This window comes from Catharus ustulatus, chromosome 34 (assembly GCF_009819885.2).
Source record: "Catharus ustulatus isolate bCatUst1 chromosome 34, bCatUst1.pri.v2, whole genome shotgun sequence".
Classification (NCBI taxonomy): domain Eukaryota; kingdom Metazoa; phylum Chordata; class Aves; order Passeriformes; family Turdidae; genus Catharus; species Catharus ustulatus.
In genome coordinates, this window is record NC_046254.1 from 922,500 (window position 1) to 942,180 (window position 19,681).

At 56.7% G+C, this 19,681-nt stretch overlaps 1 protein-coding gene across 4 annotated transcripts in view; it reads left to right on the forward strand.

The window, feature by feature from the left end:
- The window catches only part of SPTBN4 (spectrin beta, non-erythrocytic 4), a 61,970-nt gene extending 43,044 nt beyond the window's left edge, over window positions 1-18,926 (forward strand). For all 4 annotated transcript variants that reach the window (XM_033083898.1, XM_033083895.1, XM_033083897.1 and 1 more), the window contains 15 exons: window positions 1,243-1,467; window positions 2,456-2,545; window positions 2,623-2,901; window positions 4,306-4,436; window positions 4,517-4,721; window positions 5,654-6,276; window positions 8,247-8,385; window positions 8,462-8,546; window positions 9,385-9,581; window positions 11,070-11,461; window positions 11,554-11,626; window positions 12,738-13,024; window positions 14,613-14,786; window positions 17,107-17,149; window positions 18,479-18,926. In XM_033083898.1, coding sequence (XP_032939789.1) covers window positions 1,243-1,467; window positions 2,456-2,545; window positions 2,623-2,901; window positions 4,306-4,436; window positions 4,517-4,721; window positions 5,654-6,276; window positions 8,247-8,385; window positions 8,462-8,546; window positions 9,385-9,581; window positions 11,070-11,461; window positions 11,554-11,626; window positions 12,738-13,024; window positions 14,613-14,786; window positions 17,107-17,149; window positions 18,479-18,625 — 3,090 coding nt within the window. In that variant the 3' untranslated portion in view covers window positions 18,626-18,926. The remainder of the gene's footprint in view (window positions 1-1,242; window positions 1,468-2,455; window positions 2,546-2,622; window positions 2,902-4,305; window positions 4,437-4,516; window positions 4,722-5,653; window positions 6,277-8,246; window positions 8,386-8,461; window positions 8,547-9,384; window positions 9,582-11,069; window positions 11,462-11,553; window positions 11,627-12,737; window positions 13,025-14,612; window positions 14,787-17,106; window positions 17,150-18,478) is intronic.
- The last annotated feature ends 755 nt before the right edge of the window (window positions 18,927-19,681 follow it).

Consider the following 19,681-nt stretch of genomic DNA (forward strand, 5'->3'; position numbering starts at 1 on the left):
CCAGGATGTGAGGGGCACCAGGCTTTAGGGAGACACCAGGCCTTGGGGGTACATCAGGCCTTGGGGGGATGGCAGGCCTTGGGGGACAGCAGGTCTTGGGGGACAGCAGGCCTTGAGGGGACAGCAGGCCTTGAGGGGACACCAGGCCTTGGGGGAACACCAAGCCTTGGGGGGATGCCAGGTCTTAGGGGGACAGCAGACCTTGAGGGGACAGCAGGCCTTGAGGGGACACCAGGCCTTGGGGGGACACCAGGATGTGAGGGGACACTGGGCCTTGGGGGGACACCAGGTCTTAGAGGGACAGCAGACCTTGGGGGGACACCAAGCCTGAGTGGGACACCACGATGTGAGGGGACAGCATGCCTTAGGGGACAACAGGCCTTGTGGAGACAACAGGCCTTGAGGGGACACCAGGATGTGAGGGGACAGCAGGCCTTGAGCGGACACCAGGTCTTGGGGGGACACAAGGCCTTGAGTGGACACCAGGCCTTGGGGGGACACCAGGATGTGAGGGGACAGCAGACCTGGAGGGGACAGCAGGCCTTGAGGGGACACTGGGTCTCAGGGGGACACCAGGCCTTGGGGGCATCAGGCCTTGGGGGGACTTTGGGGACTCCAGGCCTTGGGGGGACACCAGGCCTTGAGGGGACCTTGGGGACACCAGGCCTTAGGGGGACACCAGGCCTTGGGGGGACAGCAGGCCTTGGGGAGACACCAGACCCTCTAGGGATACCAGGCCTTGGGGGGACACCAGGCCTTGGGGGGACACTGGGTCTCAGGGCGACACCAGGATGTGAGGGGACACGGGGCCTTGAGGGGACAGCAGGCCTTGGGCGGACACCAGGCTTTAGGGGGACAGCAGGCCTTGGGGGCACACCAGGCCTTGGAGGGGACATCAGGTCTTGGATGGTCATTGGGTGTCAGGGGGACACCAGGACATGAGGGGACACCAGGTCTTGGAGGGACACCAGGGCATGAGGGGGACAGCAGAGTTTGGGGGACACCAGGGGTTGGGTGGACTTTGGGTGGTGTTGGGACAGCAGATTATGGGGGGACACCACATCGTGGGGGGGACATCAGGCCATGGTGGATACCAGATTGTGGTAGACACCAAATTATGGGGCCACCATATTACGGAGCTCCGCCATTTTTTGGGACAACTCTCCACGTTGGGTGCTGGCGGTCCCATGGTGGCCATCGCGGCCACCTCGCCGACCCCGCGTCCCCTCTGCGTGTCCCCAGACGATGGAGTCGCAGGTGGAGGAGTGGTACAAGGAGGTGGGCGAGCTGCAGGCGCAGGCGGCGGCGCTGCCGGCGCAGGCGGCCGGGCGGGACGCGGTGGGCGAGCGGCAGAGCGCGGTGGGGACGCGCATCGTGCGCCTCATCGAGCCGCTCAAGGAGCGCCGGAGGATCCTGCTGGCCTCCAAGGAGGTGCATCAGGTCAGCCATGAGCTGGAGGACGAGGTGGTGAGTACCGGGGTGAGGTGGGGAGGGGTTGGGGTGGGGAGGGGTTGGGGTGGGGATGGAGATGGGGTGGGATGGAGATGGGGATGGAGATGGAGATGGGGATGGAGATGGAGATGGGGGTGGAGATGGGGATGGAGATGGAGATGGAGATGGGGATGGAGATGGAGATGGGGGGATGGAGATGGGGATGGGGATGGAGATGGAGATGGAGATGGAGATGGAGATGGAGATGGAGATGGGGATGGAGATGGAGATGGAGATGGAGATGGAGATGGGGATGGAGATGGAGATGGGATGGAGATGGAGATGGGGGGATGGAGATGGGGATGGAGATGGAGATGGAGATGGAGATGGAGATGGAGATGGAGATGGGGATGGAGATGGAGATGGGGATGGAGATGGGGATGGAGATGGAGATGGAGATGGAGATGGAGATGGAGATGGAGATGGAGATGGAGATGGAGATGGGGATGGAGATGGAGATGGGGATGGGGATGAGATGGAGATGGGGATGGAGATGGGGATGGAGATGGAGATGGAGATGGAGATGGAGACGGGGATGGAGATGGAGATGGAGACGGAGATGAGATGGAGATGGGATGGAGATGGGATGGAGATGGAGATGGGGATGGGATGGAGATGGAGATGGAGATGGAGATGGAGACGGAGATGAGATGGAGATGGAGATAGGCTGGATATGGAGATGGGTTGAAGATGGATGGGGATGAAGATGGCTGAGAGTGGAGATGGGGTGAACTGGAGGTGAAGACAGAAATGGGGATGGGGTGGGATGAGATGAAGATGTCTGAGAATGGAGATGGTGTGAGCTGGAGATGAACACAGAAATGGGGATGGGGATGGGGTGGGATGGGGATGGGATGAAGATGACTGAGAATGGAGATGGGGATGGAGCTGGAGGTGAACACAGAAATGGGGATTGGTTGGGATGGGGCCCAGCCACGATGCCGAGCTCCACCCCCCTCCCCAGATGTGGGTCCAGGACCGCCTGCCCTTGGCCATGCTGAAAGACCACGGCACCAACCTCCAGACCGTCCAGCAGTTCATCAAGAAGAACCAGGTCAGCTCCCACACCCCCACCGGGGCCGGGGGACGCCCCACCCCGACCCCCTCACCCACCTCCACCCCACCCCACAGAACCTGCGTCGCGAGATCCAGGTGCACCGACCCCGTGTGGACGAGGTGCTGGAACGCGCCGCCGCCGTGGCCACCATCAAGAGCCCCGAGGCCGAGGGAGTGCGGTGCCTCCTGGAGCGCCTGGGGACGATGTGGGCGGAGCTGCAGGAGCAGACGGAGCGCCGGCAGCAGACCCTGGACGCCACCTACCAGCTGGAGCAGTACTACTTTGACGTGGCCGAGGTGGAGTCGTGGCTGGGAGAGCAAGAGCTGCTCCTGATGAACGAGGAGAAGGGGAAGGTGTGGTTTGGAGGGGTGGAGTTGGAGTGGCTGGGTTGGTTGTGTTGGGTTTGGTCATTGGGTTGGTTTAATTGGGTGGATTGGGTTGGGTGGTTGGGTTGGTTTAGTTGCGTTGGATTGATGGCCTTGTATGGGTTGGGTTGGGTTTGTTGGGTTGGGTGGTTGAGTTGGTTGAGTTGGGTTGGGTTTGTTAGGTTGAGTGGTTGAGTTGGGTTGGGTTTAATTGGGTTGGGTTTGTTAGGTTGAGTGGTTAAGTTGGGTTGGGTTTGTTAGGTTGGGTGGTTGAGTTGGGTTGGGTTTGTTAGGTTGGGTGGTTGAGTTGGGTTGGGTTTAATTGGATTGGGTTTGCTGGGTTGAGTGGTTGAGTTGGGTTGGGTTTGTTAGGTTGGGTGGTTGAGTTGGGTTGGGTTTGTTAGGTTGGGTGGTTGAGTTGGGTTGGGTTTAATTGGGTTGGGTTTGCTGGGTTGAGTGGTTGAGTTGGTTGAGTTGAGTTTAATTGAATTGGGTTAGGTTTGTTAGGTTGAGTGGTTGAGTTGGTTGAGTTGGTTTGGGTTTAATTGGGTTTAATTGGGTTTGTTAGGTTGGTTGGTTGAGTTGGTTGAGCTGGTTGGGAGTTTTGGGTTAGTTGGTTGATTAGGTTGGGATTAATTGGGTTGGTTGAGTTTGTTGGGTTTTTGAGTTGGTAGGTTGATTAGGTTGGGTATAATTGGGTTGGGTTGGGTTTGCTGGGTTGAGTGGTTGAGTTGGTTGAGTTGAGTTTAATTGGGTTGGGTTGGGTTTGTTAGGTTGGGTGGTTGAATTGATTGAGTTGGTTGGGGTGTTTGGATTGGTTGGTTGATTAGGTTGGGTTTAATTGGTTTGGGTTGATTGCATTGCTCGGTTGAGTTTAGTTAGGTTGGGTTTAGTTGGGTTGGGTTTCTTGGGTTGGGTTTTTGATTGGTTGAGTTTAATTGGGTTGGGTTTAGTTGCTTTAGGTTGGGTTTAGTTGAGTTGGGTTGGGTTTAGTTGGATTGGGTTTAGTTGGGTTGGGTTTAGTTGAGCTGGTTGCGTTGCTCAGTTGATTACGTTGAGTTTAGTTAGGTTGAGTTTAATTGGGTTGGGTTGGGTTTGTTGGGTTGGGTGATTGGTTGGGTCATTGATTGGTTGTGTTTAATTGGGTTGGACTGGGTTTAGTTGGGTTTGTTGGGTTGGGTTAGGTTTAGTTGGGTTGGGTTGGGTTTAGTTGGGTTGGGTTTAGTTGAGTTGATTGCATTGCTCAGTCGATTACATTGAGTTTAGTTAGGTTTACCTTAAGTGGGCTGGGTTTAACTGGGCTGGGTTTAACTGGGCTGGGTTTAACCGGGCTGGGTTTAACCATCTTGACCACACCGACTCACCTCACCAACCCCCCAAAAACCCCCCCAGGACGAGCAGAGCACCCTCCAACTCCTCAAGAAACACCTCCTCACCGAACAAACCATCGACAACTACGAGGAGACCATCGCCCAACTCTCCCGCCAGTGCCGCGCCCTCCTCGAGCTCGGCCACCCCCAGAGGTGCGCCCGCGCCCCGCCCGCCGCCGCCCCCCGCCCGCCGCGGCGCCGCCGGGGCTGACGGCCGCTGTGTCCTTGCCCAGCGAACAGGTCAGCAGGCGGCAGTCGCAGGTTGACCGGCTGTACGTGTCTCTGAAGGACCTGGTGGAGGAGCGCAAGGTCAAGCTGGAGCAGCAGTACTGGCTCTACCAGCTCAACCGCGAGGTGGACGAGCTGGAGCACTGGATCGCCGAGAAGGAGGTGGTGGCCGGCTCGCCCGAGCTGGGCCAGGACTTCGAGCACGTCACGGTGAGGAGGGGGTTGGAGGGGGTGGGGAGGTTGGTGGGCTCGTGGCGGGGTCTTGGTGGCATCGAGGATCTGGGGGTGTGGCCGGATCGGTGTCAGGGGTTCTGGTGCTGTTGTGGTGGGCCTGGAACCATCCTGGTGGGCCTGGCACCATCCTGGGGGTCCTGGAATCATCCTGGTGGTCTTGGAACCATCTTGGTGGTCCTGGCACCATCCTGGGGGTCCTGGCATCATCCTGGTGGTCCTGGCATCATCCTGGTGGTCCTGGAATCATCCTGGTGGCCCTGGCACCTTCGTGGTGGCCCTGGCATAATCCTGGTGGCCTTGGCATCCCCTCTGTCCCCTGGTTGTTGGTTCTGGCACCATCCTGGTGGTCTTGGCATCATCCTGGTGGCCCTTGGCATCCCTTCTGTCCCCTGGCTGGTGGTCCTGGGCATCATCCTGGTGGTCCTGACACCTTCCTGGTGGTCTTGGAATTACCCTGGTGGGCCTGGCACCATCCTGGTGGTCCTGGAGCCATGCTGGCAGCCCTGGCCATCCCCTCTGTCCCCTGGGTGAGGGTCCTGGCACCATCCTGGTGGTCCTTGCACCATCCTGGTGGTCTTGGCATCATCCTGGTCGTCCTGGGAAGCAAGCTGGTGGTCCTGGGCACCATCCTGGTGGTCCTGGGCACCATCCTGGTGTTCCTGGCATCATCCTGGTGGTCCTGACACCATCCTGGTGACCCTGTCACCATGCTGGCAGCCCTGACCATCCCCTCTGTCCCCTGCCTGGTGGCCCTGCCACCATCCTGGTGGCCCTGTCACCACGCTGGCAGCCCTGGCCATCCCCTCTGTCCCTTGCCCGGTGACCCTGCCCCCACCCCCACCCCTCCAGGATGTCCCACCCCCTGCCCACCCCTGACCCCTGCCCCACACCCCCCTTGGCCACCTCAGCTGCTGCAGGAGAAGTTCCTGGAGTTCGCCAGCGAGACGGGCAGCGTGGGCCAGGAGCGCATCGCCGCCGTCAACCAGATGGTGGATGAGCTCATTGACTACGGCCACACCGACGCCGCCACCATCGCCGAGTGGAAGGACGGCGTCAACGAGGCCTGGGCCGACCTCCTGGAGCTGATGGAGACGCGCGCCCAGATGCTGGCGGCGTCCCACGAGCTGCACAAGTTCTTCAACGACTGCAAGGAGGTGCTGGGGCAGATCGAGGAGAAGCGGCAGCGCCTGCCCGAGCTGGCGGCGCGCGAGGGCAGGAGCTCGGCCGGCGCCTTGCAGAGAGCCCTGGGCGCCTTCGAGCACGACGTGGAGGTGCTGGTGACGCAGGTGCGGCAGCTGCAGGAGGGCGCGGCGCAGCTGCGGACGCTCTACGCCGGCGACAACGCCGAGGCCATCGCCGGGCGCGAGCAGGAGGTGCTGAGGGCGTGGAAGGAGCTGCTGGCGGCGTGCGAGGAGTGCCGGCTGCACGTGGCCAGCGTGGCTGACAAGATTCGCTTCGTGGGCACCGTCAGGGACCTGCTGGCGTGGATGGACGGCGTGCTGCACCAGATGGGCGCCGGCGAGAAGCCCAGGTGGGGAGGTGGACGTGGGTCAAGTGCTGCTCTGTCCCAAGGAAAAGTCCTGGTCAATCCCAAGGTTCTGTGTCCTGGTCAATCCCAAGGTCTTGTGTCCCGGTCTATCCCAAGGTTCTGTGTCCTGATCCATCTGAGGATCTGGGTCTTGTCCCACCATGGACCCAAAAATGTGTCCTGGTCAATTCCAAGGTCTTGTGTTCTGGTCCATCCCAAGGTCCCATGTCCCAGTCCACCTAAGGATCCATGTCCTGTCCACCATGGACCCAAGAACGTGTCCTGGCCTCTGTTGGACCCAAGGACCAAGTCCTGACCCATGCCAAGGTCTGGTGTCCTGGCCCATCTGAGGATCTGGGTCCTGTCCCACCATGGACCCAAGGACCAAGTCTTGGCCCATCCCAAGGTCCTGTGTCCGACCTATCTGATGATCTGGGCCCTGTCCCACCATGGACCCAAGGACCAAGTCCTGTCCACCATGGACTCAAGAACCAAGTCCTGACCCATCCCAAGGTCCCTGTCTGGCCTATCTGATGGTCTGTGTCCTGTGCCACCATGGACCCAAGGACCAAGTCCTGGTCTATCCCAAGGTCCCATGTCCCAATCAATCCCAAGGTTCTGTGTCCTGGTCCATCTGAGGATCTGGGTCCTGTCCCACCATGAGTCCAAGGACCAAGTCCTGGCCTATCCCAAGGTCCCGTGTCAAGGTCCATCTGAGGATCTGTATCCTGTCCTACCATGGACCCAAGAACGTGTCCTGACCTCTCATGGTCCCAAGGACCAAGTCCTGGCCCATCCCAAGTTCCTGTGTCCTGGTCCACCTGAGGATCTGGGCCCTGTCCCACCATGGACACAAGGACCAAATCCTGGCCTGTCGTGCTGCCACCAAGGTCCCATGTCCTGGTCCATCTGAGGATCCATGTCCTGTCCACCATGGGCCCAAGGTCCCATGTCTTGCTCCATCCCAAAGTTCTATGTCCTGGTCTATCTGAGGATCTGGGTCCTGTCCCACCATGGGTCCAAGGACCAAGTCCTGGCACCTCATGGTCCCAAGGACCAAGACCTGGCTCATCAGGAGAACCTTTGTCCTGGTCCATTTGAGGATCTGGGTCCTGTCCCACCATGGACCCAAAAACGTGTCCTGGCCCATCCCAAGGTCCCGTGTCCTGGTCAATCCCAAGGTTCTGTGTTCTGGTCCACCTGAGGATCCATGTCGTGTCCACCATGGACCCAAAAACGTGTCCTGGCCTCTCATGGTTCCAAGGACCAAGTCCTGCCCCATCTCAAGGTCCAGTGTCCTGGTCCATCTGATGATATGGGCCCTGTCCCACCATGAACCCAAGGTCCAAGTCCTGGCCTATCCCAAGGTCCCTTGTCCTGGTCAATCCCAAGGACCAAGTCCTGGCCCATCCCAAGGTCCCATGTCCTGGCCCATCTGAGGATCTGGGTCCTGTCCCACCATGGACTCAAGGTCCCATGTCCTGGTCAATCCCAAGGTCCCATGTCCTGGTCAATCCCAAGGTCCCATGTCCTGGTCCATCCCAAGGTCCCATGTCCTAGTCTATCCCAAGGTCCCATGTCCTGGTCCATCCCAAGGTTCTGTGTCCTGGTCCATCTGAGGATCTGGGTCCTGTCCCACCATGGACCCAAGGACCAAGTCCTGGCCTCTCATGGACCCAAGGACCAACTCCTGGCCTATCCCAAGGTCTCGTGTCCTGGTCAATCCCGAGGACCAAGTCCTGGTCCATCCAAGGATCTGGGTCCTGTCCCACCATGGACCCAAGGACCAAGTCCTGGCTTCTCTTGGACCCAAGGACCAAGTCCTGGCCCACCATGGACACAAGGTCCAAGTCCTGGCCCACCAGGAGGCCCCCACACCCTTCCCCAAACCAATGTCCCCTCCCAGCCACCAAGGACCCCCCTCCATCCCCGCCCCACGTCGGGCGTTGGTGCCACCCTTGTCCCTGTCCCAGGGACGTGTCCTCGGTGGAACTGCTGATGAACGACCACCAGAGCCTCAAGACCGAGATGGAGGCCCGGGCCAAGAACGTGGCCACCTGCCTGGAGCTGGGCAAGACCCTGATCCTCAGCAAGAGCCCGGCGGCCGACGAGGTGGGGTGGGAAATATGGGGAGGGGGCGTGGTGGAGCTTTTGGGGTGTCCTGACCCATGTTCCCCCCTCCCCACAGATCAAATCCCACATGGAGAAGCTCCTGGCGAAGAAGAAGGAGATGACAGAGAAGTGGGACAAGCACTGGGAGTGGCTGCAGCAGAGTGAGTGCCACCACCCCGGGGACACCAGGGAACATCGGGTGTTGGGGGACATTGGGGGGACATCAGAAGGTTTTTGGGGGACGTTGGGTCTTGGAGGGACAGCAGACCTTGGGATGGGCGTCGGGTGTTGGGTGGACATTGAGTGATCGGTGGACATTGAGTGTTGGGTGGACATTGGGTGTTGGGTGGACATTGAGTGTTGGGTGGACATTGGGTGTTGGGTGGACACTGAGTGTTGGGTGGACATTGCATGTTGGGTGGACATTGGGTGTTGAGTGGACATTGGGTGTTGGGTGGACACTGAGTGTTGGGTGGACATTGCATGTTGGGTGGACGTTGGGTGTTGGGTGGACACTGAGTGTTGGGTGGACATTGAGTGTTGGGTGGACATTGGGTGTTGGGTTGTCATTGGGTGTTGGGTGGGCATTGGATGTTGGGGTTGTCATTGGGTGTTGAGTGGACATTAGGTGTTGAGTGGACATTGGGTGTTGAGTGGACACCAGATCTTGGCGTGGACATTGGGTGTTGGGGGTCAATTTATGGCAGTCACACCAAATTGTGGCAAACACCAAATTATGAGAAACACCAAATTACGACAAACACCAAATAATGGGGGCCACGAAATTATGACGAACATAAAATTATGGGGAACACCAAATTATGATGAACATAAAATTATGGGGAACATCAAATTACGAGGAACACCAATTTATGGGAGCCACCAGGCTATGGGTGACACCAAACTATGAACGGTGCCACCCGATTACGGCCTCTGAGGTGGCCCCGACCTCCGCGGCCGCCCCGCGGCGGTGACGGGCGGCCCCGGCTGTGCCGGCAGTGCGCGAGGTGCACCAGTTCGCGCAGGAGGCCGTGGTGGCCGACGCGTGGCTGACGGCCCAGGAACCGCTGCTCAAGAGCCAGGAGCTGGGCAGCAGCGTGGACGAGGTGGAGCAGCTGATCCGGCGGCACGAGGCGTTCCGCAAGGCGGCGGCCGCCTGGGAGGAGAGGTTCAGCTCCCTGCGGCGCCTCACCACGGTACGGCCGCCGCGGCGCCGGGGATGTCACCGGGGGTGGGTCCTGCTCGGGCTGGGGGCAGCTGTGGGCTCAGCAGAATCTCCTCATCTCACCTTGATCTTCATCCCGTTCCCATCTCTGTTGTTGTTTCTGTCACTGGATTCATCCTCTTCCTCTTCATCTCCATCTTCTTCTCCATCTTTGTCTTCATCTTTGTCTCCATCTTTGTCTCCATCTTTGTCTTCATCTTCATCTTTGTCTTAATCTCTGTCTCCATTTTGATCTTCATCTTTGTCTCCATTTTTGTCTTCATGTTTGTATTTGTCATCATCTTCATCATGATCTTCATCTTTGTCTTTGTCTTCATTTTTATCTCCATCTTCAACTCCGTTCCTGTCTCCACCTCATCTCCATCTCCATCATGTCCACCCATCTCTATCTCCATTTCCATCTAATCTCCATCGCTTCCATCTCCTCCATCATCTCCATCATCTCCATCATCTCCTACTTCATCATCTCCAACCCATCTCTATCCCCATCCCCATCTCCTTGTCCATGTCCATCTCCATCCCCACAACCATCTCCATCTCCATCCCCACAACCATCTCCATCTCCATCTCCATCCCCATCCCATCCCCATCTCCATCTCCATCTCCATCTCCATCCCCATCCCATCCCCATCTCCATCTCCATCTCCATCTCCGTCTCCGTCTCCATCCCATCCCCATCTCCATCTCCATCTCCATCTCCGTCTCCGTCTCCATCCCATCCCCATCCCCATCTCCATCTCCATCTCCATCCCCATCTCCATCCCCATCCCCATCTCCATCTCTATCCCCATCTCCATCTCCATCCCCATCCCCATCTCCATCTCCATCCCCATCCCCATCTCCATCTCCATCTCCATCCCCATCTCCATCCCCATCCCCATCCCCATCCCCATCTCCATCCCCATCCCCATCCCCATCTCCATCTCCATCTCCATCTCCATCTCCATCTCCATCTCCATCTCCATCTCCATCTCCATCTCCATCTCCATCTCCATCCCATCTCCATCTCCATCTCCATCTCCATCTCCATCTCCATCTCCATCTCCATCCCATCCCCATCTCCATCTCCATCCCCATCTCCATCCCCATCTCCATCCCCATCTCCATCCCCATCTCCATCTCCATCTCCATCCCATCCCCATCTCCATCTCCATCCCATCTCCATCTCCATCTCCATCTCCATCTCCATCTCCATCTCCATCTCCATCTCCATCCCCATCTCCATCTCCATCTCCATCCCATCTCCATCTCCATCTCCATCCCATCTCCATCTCCATCTCCATCTCCATCTCCATCTCCATCTCCATCCCCATCTCCATCTCCATCTCCATCCCATCTCCATCTCCATCTCCATCCCATCTCCATCTCCATCTCCATCTCCATCTCCATCTCCATCTCCATCCCCATCTCCATCTCCATCTCCATCTCCATCCCCACCCCACCCCACCCCACCCCACAGATTGAGAAGCTCAAGGCCGAGCAGAACAAGCAGCCGCCGACGCCGCTCCTCACCCGCAAATTTTTGGGGGAACCCCCGGCCGGTGCCGACCCTCGCCGGCCGGAGCCGCGCGTCGCCTATGTCCGGCACGAGCTGCGGCCGGAGCGCCTCCAGCCCAAGCTTGACCGCGTCCAGGCTCCTCCCACCGAGGGAGGACCCTCCGAGCCACCCCCGGCCACCGCCGCCGTCCCCGCGGCCGCCCCCGCCGAACCCCCGGCGGCCCCCAAGCCCGAGGAGCCCGGCGAGGTCCGGCCGGGGTTGCCGGAGCGGCGCCGGGAACGCCGGGAGCGCCGGCTGGAGCGCCAGGAGTCCAGCGAGCCGGAGCTGCCGCGGCACGACGGGAAGGGCGGCGGGTGAGCGGGGGGACGCCGCAGGGACGCCGCGGGGACAGCGGGGAGGGGGCGGGGCTGAGGTGACCCCGCTGTTGTCCCCAAATGTCCCCCAGCAGCAAAGCCACGCTGGCAGACATCGTGGAGCAGCTGCAGGAGAAGGAGGCGGGCGGGCCCGTGCCGGCTTCGGTGAGTCCTTGGTGACCCCTTGGTGACCCCTTGGTGACCCCTTGGTGGCTCCTTGGATTCCTTTTTGTGTCCCTTTGGGTGTCCCCTCCATGTCCCACTGGAGATGCCTCAGTGTCCCCTCTGTGTCCCCTCAGTGTCCCATTGGATATCCCCTCATTTTCCCCTTACTGGCCCCCTGGAGATCCCTCAGTGTCCCTCTCAGTGTCCCCTCAGTGTCCTCTCCATGTCCCCCTGGACATCCCTCAATGTCCCCCTCACTGTCCCCTCATTGTCCCCTCAATGTCCTCTCAATGTTCCCCTGGAGATCCCTCATTGTCCCCTCTGTGTCCATTCCGTGTTCCCCTCAGTGACCCCTCACCGTCCCTTCCATGTCCCACTGGATATCCCTCCATGGTCCCCTGGATGTCCCCTCATTGTCTCCTCACTGTCCCCTCCGTGTCCCCCTCAATGTCCCCTCAATGTTCCCCTGAAGATCCCTCATTGTCCCTTCACTGTCCCCTCAGTGTCCTCTCAGTGTCCCACCTGCCACCCCTCATTGTCCCCTCAGTGTCCCATCATTGTCCCCTCACTGTCCCCTCACTGTCCTCTCTGTGTCCCCCTCATTGTCCCCTCAGTGTTCCCCTGAAGATCCCTCAGTGTCCCTTCACTGTCCCCTCAGTGTCCTCTCAGTGTCCCACCTGCCACCCCTCATTGTCCCCATGGATGTCCCCTCACTGTCCCCTCATTGTCCCCATGGATGTCCCCTCAATGTCCCACCTGCCACCCCTCATTGTCCCCATGGATGTCCCCTCACTGTCCCCTCATTGTCCCCCTCAACGGCCCCCTCAATATCCCACCAACCACCCCTCAATGTCCTCTCAATGTCCCCTCAATGTCCCATCTGCCACCCCTCAATGTCCCATTATTGTCCCCTCCATGTCCCCTCAATGTCCCCTCATTGTCCCCTCACTGTCCCCTCACTGTCCCCTCAATGTCCCCTCCATGTCTCCTCAATGTCCCCTCAACGTCCCACCTGCCACCTCTCACTGTCCCCTCAGTGTCCCCTCACTGTCCCCTCAATGTCCTACCTACCACCCCTCGATGTCCCCTCACTGTCCCCTCCCGTCCCCAGCCCCGTGACCGCGAGTCCCCCGCCCGTCTCCCCGCCGGCCCCGAGGCGCTGCCGGAGAGGACGCCGAGGCCGGACCGGCCGCGGGCGCGGGACCGGCCGAAGCCGCGGCGCCGGCCGCGCCCGAAGGACTCGTCGCAGGGTCCGGGGGAACCGCGGCGCTCGCGGTCGGCACCGGCACAGGGCAGCGCGCCGCCGCCGCCGCCGCCCCCCTCACACACCGTGGCGCACGAGGGGTTCCTGCTGCGCAAGCACGAGCTCGACGGCGCCGGCAAGAAGGCGTCCAACAGGTCTGGGGGTTCTGAAAGGGTTGGGGGTCATGGGGTGATCCCATGGAATTTGGGGGTTCTGCAAGGGTTGGGGGTCAGGGGTGATCCCATGGAATTTGGGGGTTCTGCAAGGGTTGGGGTTCATCAATGGAAGGGGTTCTACAAGGGTTGGGAGTTCTCCAAGGGTTGGGGGTCATGGGTGATCCCTTGGAATTTGGGGGCTCACCAAGGGTTGGGGGTCATGGGTGATCCCATGGAATTTGGGGGGTCAACAAGGATTGGGGTTCATCCATGGAAGGGGTTCTCCAAGGGTTGGGGATTCACTAAGAGTTGGGGTTCACCAAGGGTTGGGGTTCATTGATGGAAGAGTTTCATCAAGAGTTGGGTTCTCCAAGAATTGGGGGTTCTGCAAAGGTTTGGGTTCATTGATGGAAGGGGTTCTACAAGGGTTGGGTTCTCCAAGAGTTGGGTTGTCCAAGAATTGGGGGTTCTCCAAGGGTTGGGGTTCATCAATGGAAGGGGTTCGTCAAGGGTTGGGGGTTCAACAAGGGTTGGGGTTTTCCAAGAGTTGGAACTCTCCAAGAGTTGGGATTCACCAAGAATTGGTGTTCACCAAGAGTTGGGGTTCACCAAGAGTTGGGGTTCTTCAAGAGTTGGGGTTCACCAAGGGTTGAAGGTTCTCCAAGAGTTGGATGTTCATCAAGAGCTGGGGTTCTCCAAGAGTTGAGGGTTCACCAAGAGTTGAGGGTTCTCCAAGAGTTGGGGTTCACCAAAAGTTGGGTGTTCACCAACAGTTGGGGTTCACCAAGGGTTGGGGTTCTCCAAGAGTTGAGGGTTCTCCAAGAGTTGGGGTTCACCAAGAGTTGGAGTTCACCAAGAGTTGGGGTTCATCAAGAGTTGGGGTTCAACAAGGGTTGAGGGTTCTACAAGAGTTGGGTGTTCATCAGGAGTAGGGGTTCTCCAAGAGTTGGGATTCACCAAGAGTTGGGGCTCACCAAGAGTTGAGGGTTCACCAAGGGTTGGGGGTTCACCAAGAGTTGGGGTTCACCAAGAGTTGGGGTTCATCAAGAGTTGGGCATTCATCAAGAGTTGGGGTTCATCAAGAGTTGGGTATTCTCCAAGAGTTGAGGTTCTCCAAGAGTTGGGTTCACCAAGGGTTGGGGTTCATCAAGAGTTGGGGTTCACCGACGGTTGGGGTTCATCAAGAGTTGGGCGTTCATCAAGAGTTGGAGTTCATCAAGAGTTGGGTATTCTCCAAGAGTTGAGGTTCACCAAGAGTTGGGGTTCTCCAAGAGTTGGGGCTCACCAGGAGTTGAGGGTTCATCAAGAGTTGGGGTTCACCAACAGTTGAGGATTCATCAAGGGTTGGGGTTCATCAAGAGTTGGGGTTCTCCAAGAGTTGGGGTTCACCAAGAGTTGAGCGCTCATTGAGGGTTGAGGGTTCTCCAAGAGTTGAGGGTTCAACAGTTGGGGTTCTCCAAGCATTGAGGGCTCACCAAGAGTTGAATCCACCCCCAAACCCGATCACCCAAACCCCCCAAATCCCCCAAACCGCACCAACGCTCCCAACCCAACACCCCAAAACTTTGGGGGCTTCCACCCCAACCAGGTCTTGGGTCAACCTCTACTGCGTGTTGGCCAAGGGCGACCTGGGCTTCTACAAGGACGCCAAAGGCCCCGCGGCCGGCGCCACGCACGCTGGTGAGCCCCTGCTGAGCCTGCACCGCGCCGCCGCCGAGGTGGCCAGCGACTACAAGAAGAAGAAGAACGTCTTCAAGCTCAAGTGAGCGCCGCCCTTCGGCGGTTTTGGGGTGGTTGGTGTCGTTTTTTGGGTGTCCAGTGTCGTTTTTGGGTGGCCTGTGTTGTTTTTGGGGTCTTCTGTGGATTTTGGGATGTCTGATGTCATTTTTGGGGTCTCAGGTGTCGTTTTTGGGGTCTCTGAGACCATATTTGTGGTCTCCTGTTGATTTTGGGGTCTCTGATGTAATTTTTGGGGTTCCTGGTGTGGTTTTTGGGGTCTCTGATGGAATTTTGGACATTTCTGACGTCGTTTTTGGGGTCTCCTGTTGATTTTGGGGTCTTGTGTTGATTTTGGGGTGTCTGATGCCATTTTTGGGGGTCTCTGATGTCACTTTTGGGGTCTCTGATGTAGTTTTTGGGGTCCCTGATTCCATTTTTGGGGTCCCTGATTCCAATTTTGGGGTCTCTGATTCAATTTTTGGGGTCTCTGACATAATTTTTGGGGTCTCTGATGTCGTTTTTGGGGTCTCTGATGTCATTTTTGGGACCTCCAATGTAATTTTGGACGTTTCTGACATCATTTTTGGGGTCTCCTGTTGATTTTGGGGTCTCTGAGACCATTTTTAGGGGTCTCTGGTGTCATTTTGGGGTCTCTGGTGTTGTTTTGGGGTCTCTGATGTAATTTTGGACATTTCTGACGTCATTTTTGGGGCTTCTTGTTGGTTTTGGGGTCTCCTGTTGATTTTGGGATTTTTGATGTCACTTTTGGTGTTTCTGATGTCACTTTTGGTGTCTCTGATTCCATTTTTGGGGTCCCTGATTCAAATTTTGGGGTCTCTGATGTCGTTCTGGGATCTCTGGTGTCATTTTGGGGTCTCTGATGCAATTTTGGACATTTCTGACATTGTTTTTGGGGTCTCCTGTTGATTTTGGGGTCTTGTGTTCATTTTGGGGTGTCTGATGCCATTTTTCAGGTCCCTGGTGTTGTTTTTGGGGTCTCCTGTTGATTTTGGGGTCTCTGATGTCGTTTTTGGGTCTCTGTTGTAATTTTGGACATTTCTGACACCATTTTTGGGGTTTCCTGTTGATTTTGGGGTCTCTGATTCCATTTTTGGGGTCTCTGATTCCATTTTTGGAGTCTCTGATGCCACTTTTGGTTCTCCAATGTAATTTTGGGCGTTTCTGACGTCATTTTTGGGGCCTCTTGTTGGTTTTGGGGTCTCCTGTTGATTTTGGGATTTTTTATGTCACTTTTGGTGTCTCTGATGTCATTTTTGGGGTCTCTGACGTCATTTTTGGGACCTTGTGTTGATTTTGGGGTCTCCTGTTGGTTTTGGGGTCTCTGATGTCATTTTTGGTGTCTTGTGTTGATTTTGGCGTCTCTGACATCATTTTTGAGGTCTCTGATGTCATTTTTGGGGTCTCTAATGTCATTTTTGGGTCTCTGTTGTAATTTTGGACATTTCTGACACCATTTTTGGGGTTTCCTGTTGATTTTGGGGTCTCTGATTCCATTTTTGGAGTCTCTGATGCCACTTTTGGGTCTCCAATGTAATTTTGGACGTTTCTGACGTCATTTTTGGGGCCTCTTGCTGGTTTTGGGGTCTCCTGTTGATTTTGGGATTTTTGATGTCACTTTTGGTGTCTCTGATGTCACTTTTGGGGTCTCTTATGTCATTTTTGGGGGTCTCCTGTTGATTTTTGGGTGTCTGATTCCATTTTTGGGGTCTCCAATGCAATTTTGGACATTTCTGATGTCATTTTTTTAGTTTCCTGTTTATTTTGGGGTCTTGTGTTGATTTTGAGGTGTCTGATGCCATTTTTGGAGGTCTCTGGTGTCGTTTTGGGGTCTCTGTTGTAATTTTGGACATTTCTGACACCATTTTTGGGGCCTCTTGTTGGTTTTGGGGTCTCCTGTTGATTTTGGGATTTTTGTCCTCACTTTGGGGTCTCTGATGTCACTTTTGGGGTCTCTGATGTCATTTTTGGGGACTCCTATTGGTTTTGGGGTCTCTGACATAATTTTTGAGGTCTCTGATGTCATTTTTGTGGGCTCTGATTCCATTTTTGGGGTCTCCTGTTGATTTTGGAATTTTTGATGTCACTTTTGATGTCCCTGATGTCACTTTTGGGGTCTCTGATGTCATTTTTGGTGTCTCTGATTCCATTTTTGGGGTCTCTGATTCCATTTTTTGAGTCCCTGATGTCATTTTTGGGGTCTCTGATTCCGCTTTTTGGGGTCCCTGCTGTCATTTTTGGGGTCCCTGATGTCATTTTGGGGTCCCTGATGTCATTTTGGGGTCCCCGTTGGCTTTGGTGGCTCTGATGTCCCCGAGCCCCGGTGACAACGTCCCCTCCTGCAGGGCCGGCGACGGGAGTGAGTTCCTGCTGCAGGCCAAGGACGAGGTGAGAATTTGGGGGGTCCTGCTCCGATTTTGGGGGGTCTTGGTTGGGTTTTGGTGGTCTCAGGGTGGTTTTGGGGGGTTTTGGATAGATTTTGGAGGTCTGAGGGTTATTTTGGGGGTCTCATGGTGATTTTGGGGGTTTTTTGGTGGATTTTGGGGGTCTGAGGGTGATTTTGGGGGGTCTCATGGTGATTTTGGGGGGTCTTGGGCAGATTTGGGGAGTCCTGCTCCGATTTTGGGGGGTCTTGGTTGGGTTTTGGGGGTCTCAAGGTGATTTTGGGGGGTCTCAGGGTGATTTTGTGGGGTCTCAAGGGATTTTTGGGGGGTCTTGGGCAGATTTGGGGGGTCCTGCTCTGATTTTGGGGGGTCTCAAGGGGATTTTGGGGGGTCCCAGGGTGATTTTGGGGGTCTTGGTTGGGTTTTGGGGGTCTCAGGGGGATTTTGGGGGGTCTTGGGCAGATTTGGGGGGTCCTGCTCCGATTTTTGGGGGTCTCATGGGGATTTTGGGGGGTCCTGCTCTGATTTTGGGGGTCTTGGGTGGGTTTTGGGGGTCTCATGGGGATTTTGGGGGGTCTCAAGGGGATTTTGGGGGGTCTGATGATGTTTTTGGGGGTCTCGTGGGGGTTTTGATTTTTCTCAGTGGGTTTTTGTTGTTGTTCACCCCATTTTCCATCTCTCTAATCCCATTTTCGGGGTTCCTCACCCCATTTTCTGTTCCTCTAACCCCATTTTTGGGGTCCCTCACCCCATTTTCGGGGTGCCTGACCCCATTTTCCATTTCTCTAATCCCATTTTTGGGGTCCCTCACCCCATTTTCGGGATCACTCACCCCATTTTTGGGGTGCCTGACCACATTTTCCATTTCTCTAACCCCATTTTTGGGGTCACTCACCCCATTTTCTGTTCCTCTAACCCCATTATTGGGGTCCCTCACCCTATTTTCTGTCTCTCTAACCCCGTTTTTGGGGTTCCTCATCCCATTTTCCATGTCCCTGACTCCATTTTCGGGGTGCCTGATCCCATTTTCAAGGTCCTAATCCCATTTTCGGGGTCCCTTACCCCATTTTCTGTCCCTCTAACCCCATTTTCGGGGTCCCTCACCCCATTTTCCATCTCTCCAACCCCATTTTTGGGGTCCCTCACCCCATTTTTGGGGTCCCTCTCCCAATTTTTGTGCCCCTAACCCCATTTTCTGTCCCTCTAACCCCATTTTTGGGGGACCTCACCCCATTTTCCATCTCTCCAACCCCATTTTCTCTCTCTCCAACCCCATTTTTGGGGTTTCTCACCCCATTTTCGGGGTCCCTCACCCCGTTTTTTCCCTCTCCAGGAGGACATGCAGGGCTGGCTGCGGGCTCTGGCCGCCAGTAGCCAGGAACACGCCGAGCTGGCCCGGTGGCACCAGGGGCTCCTGACCACGTCCTCCACGGACGAGGGGCTCCCCCGGCGCGAGTCCGAGCGGCCCCGGAGGAAGTGACCCCCCCTGGACCCCCGATTTGGGGTCCTGACCCCCCCAAAACCCCAATTGTGGGGTCCTGGACCCCCCTGAAACCCCCAGTTTGGGGTCATGACCCCCCCTGGAACCCCAATTTGGGGTCCTGGTCCATCCCAGATCCTGGTTTTGGGGTCCTGGTCCTTCTCAAACCCCGAGTTTGGGGTCCTGGACCCACCTGAAACCCCAATTTGGGGTCCTGGTCCTTCCCAAATTCTGGTTTTGGGGTCCTGAGCTCTGGGTTTGGGGTCCCAAATTCCAGTTTTGGGGTCCTGGTCCTTCCCAAATCCTGGTTTTGGGGTCCTGATCTCTGGGTTTGGGGTCCTGATCCTTGGATTTGGGGTCCTGACCCCCCCTGAACCCCCAATTTGGGGTCCTGGTCCATCCCAAATCCCGGTTTTGGGGTCCCAGCCCCCCCAACCCCTCACTTTTGGGGTTCTGCCCCCCTCCCCCGAACCCAAATTTGGGGGTCCCGCCCCCCCTTTCCCCCAGCACAAGCCATAGAGACCCGGGGGGGGCCCCGCCCATGTACAAATGTAATAAAAGCACCTGCTGCACCCCAAAAGTGGACTGGAATTTTGGGGGGGGGTCCTGGGGTGGTTTGGGGGAATCCTGGGGGGATTTTGGGGGGCCATGAGGGGGTCCTGGGGGGATTTGGGCTTTTTTTGTTGTTTTTTGGGGGAATTTTGGGGATTTTTTGGGATGACCGTGCTGTTGCACCCCCTGCAGACCCCTCCTCAATAGAATCCTGGGGAATTTGGGGGGGATTTATGGGTTTTTTGGGGGGGATTTTGGGGGCTTTAGGGTTTTTTTTGCACCCCCTGCAGACCCCTCCCCAATAAACCCGATGGATTCTGGGGGGGTTTTGTGGTTTTTTTTGGCGCTTTCAGGTAATTTGAGGAGTTTTGGGTGGGGAATTTGGGAGGAGTTTAGGGGGTTCTTGGGAAGGTTTGGAGGTAATTTTGGGGATGTTTGTGCTGATTTGGGATGGCGACCCCCTCCCCCAATAAAATCGAGTCTCTGATGTCATTTTGGCTGATT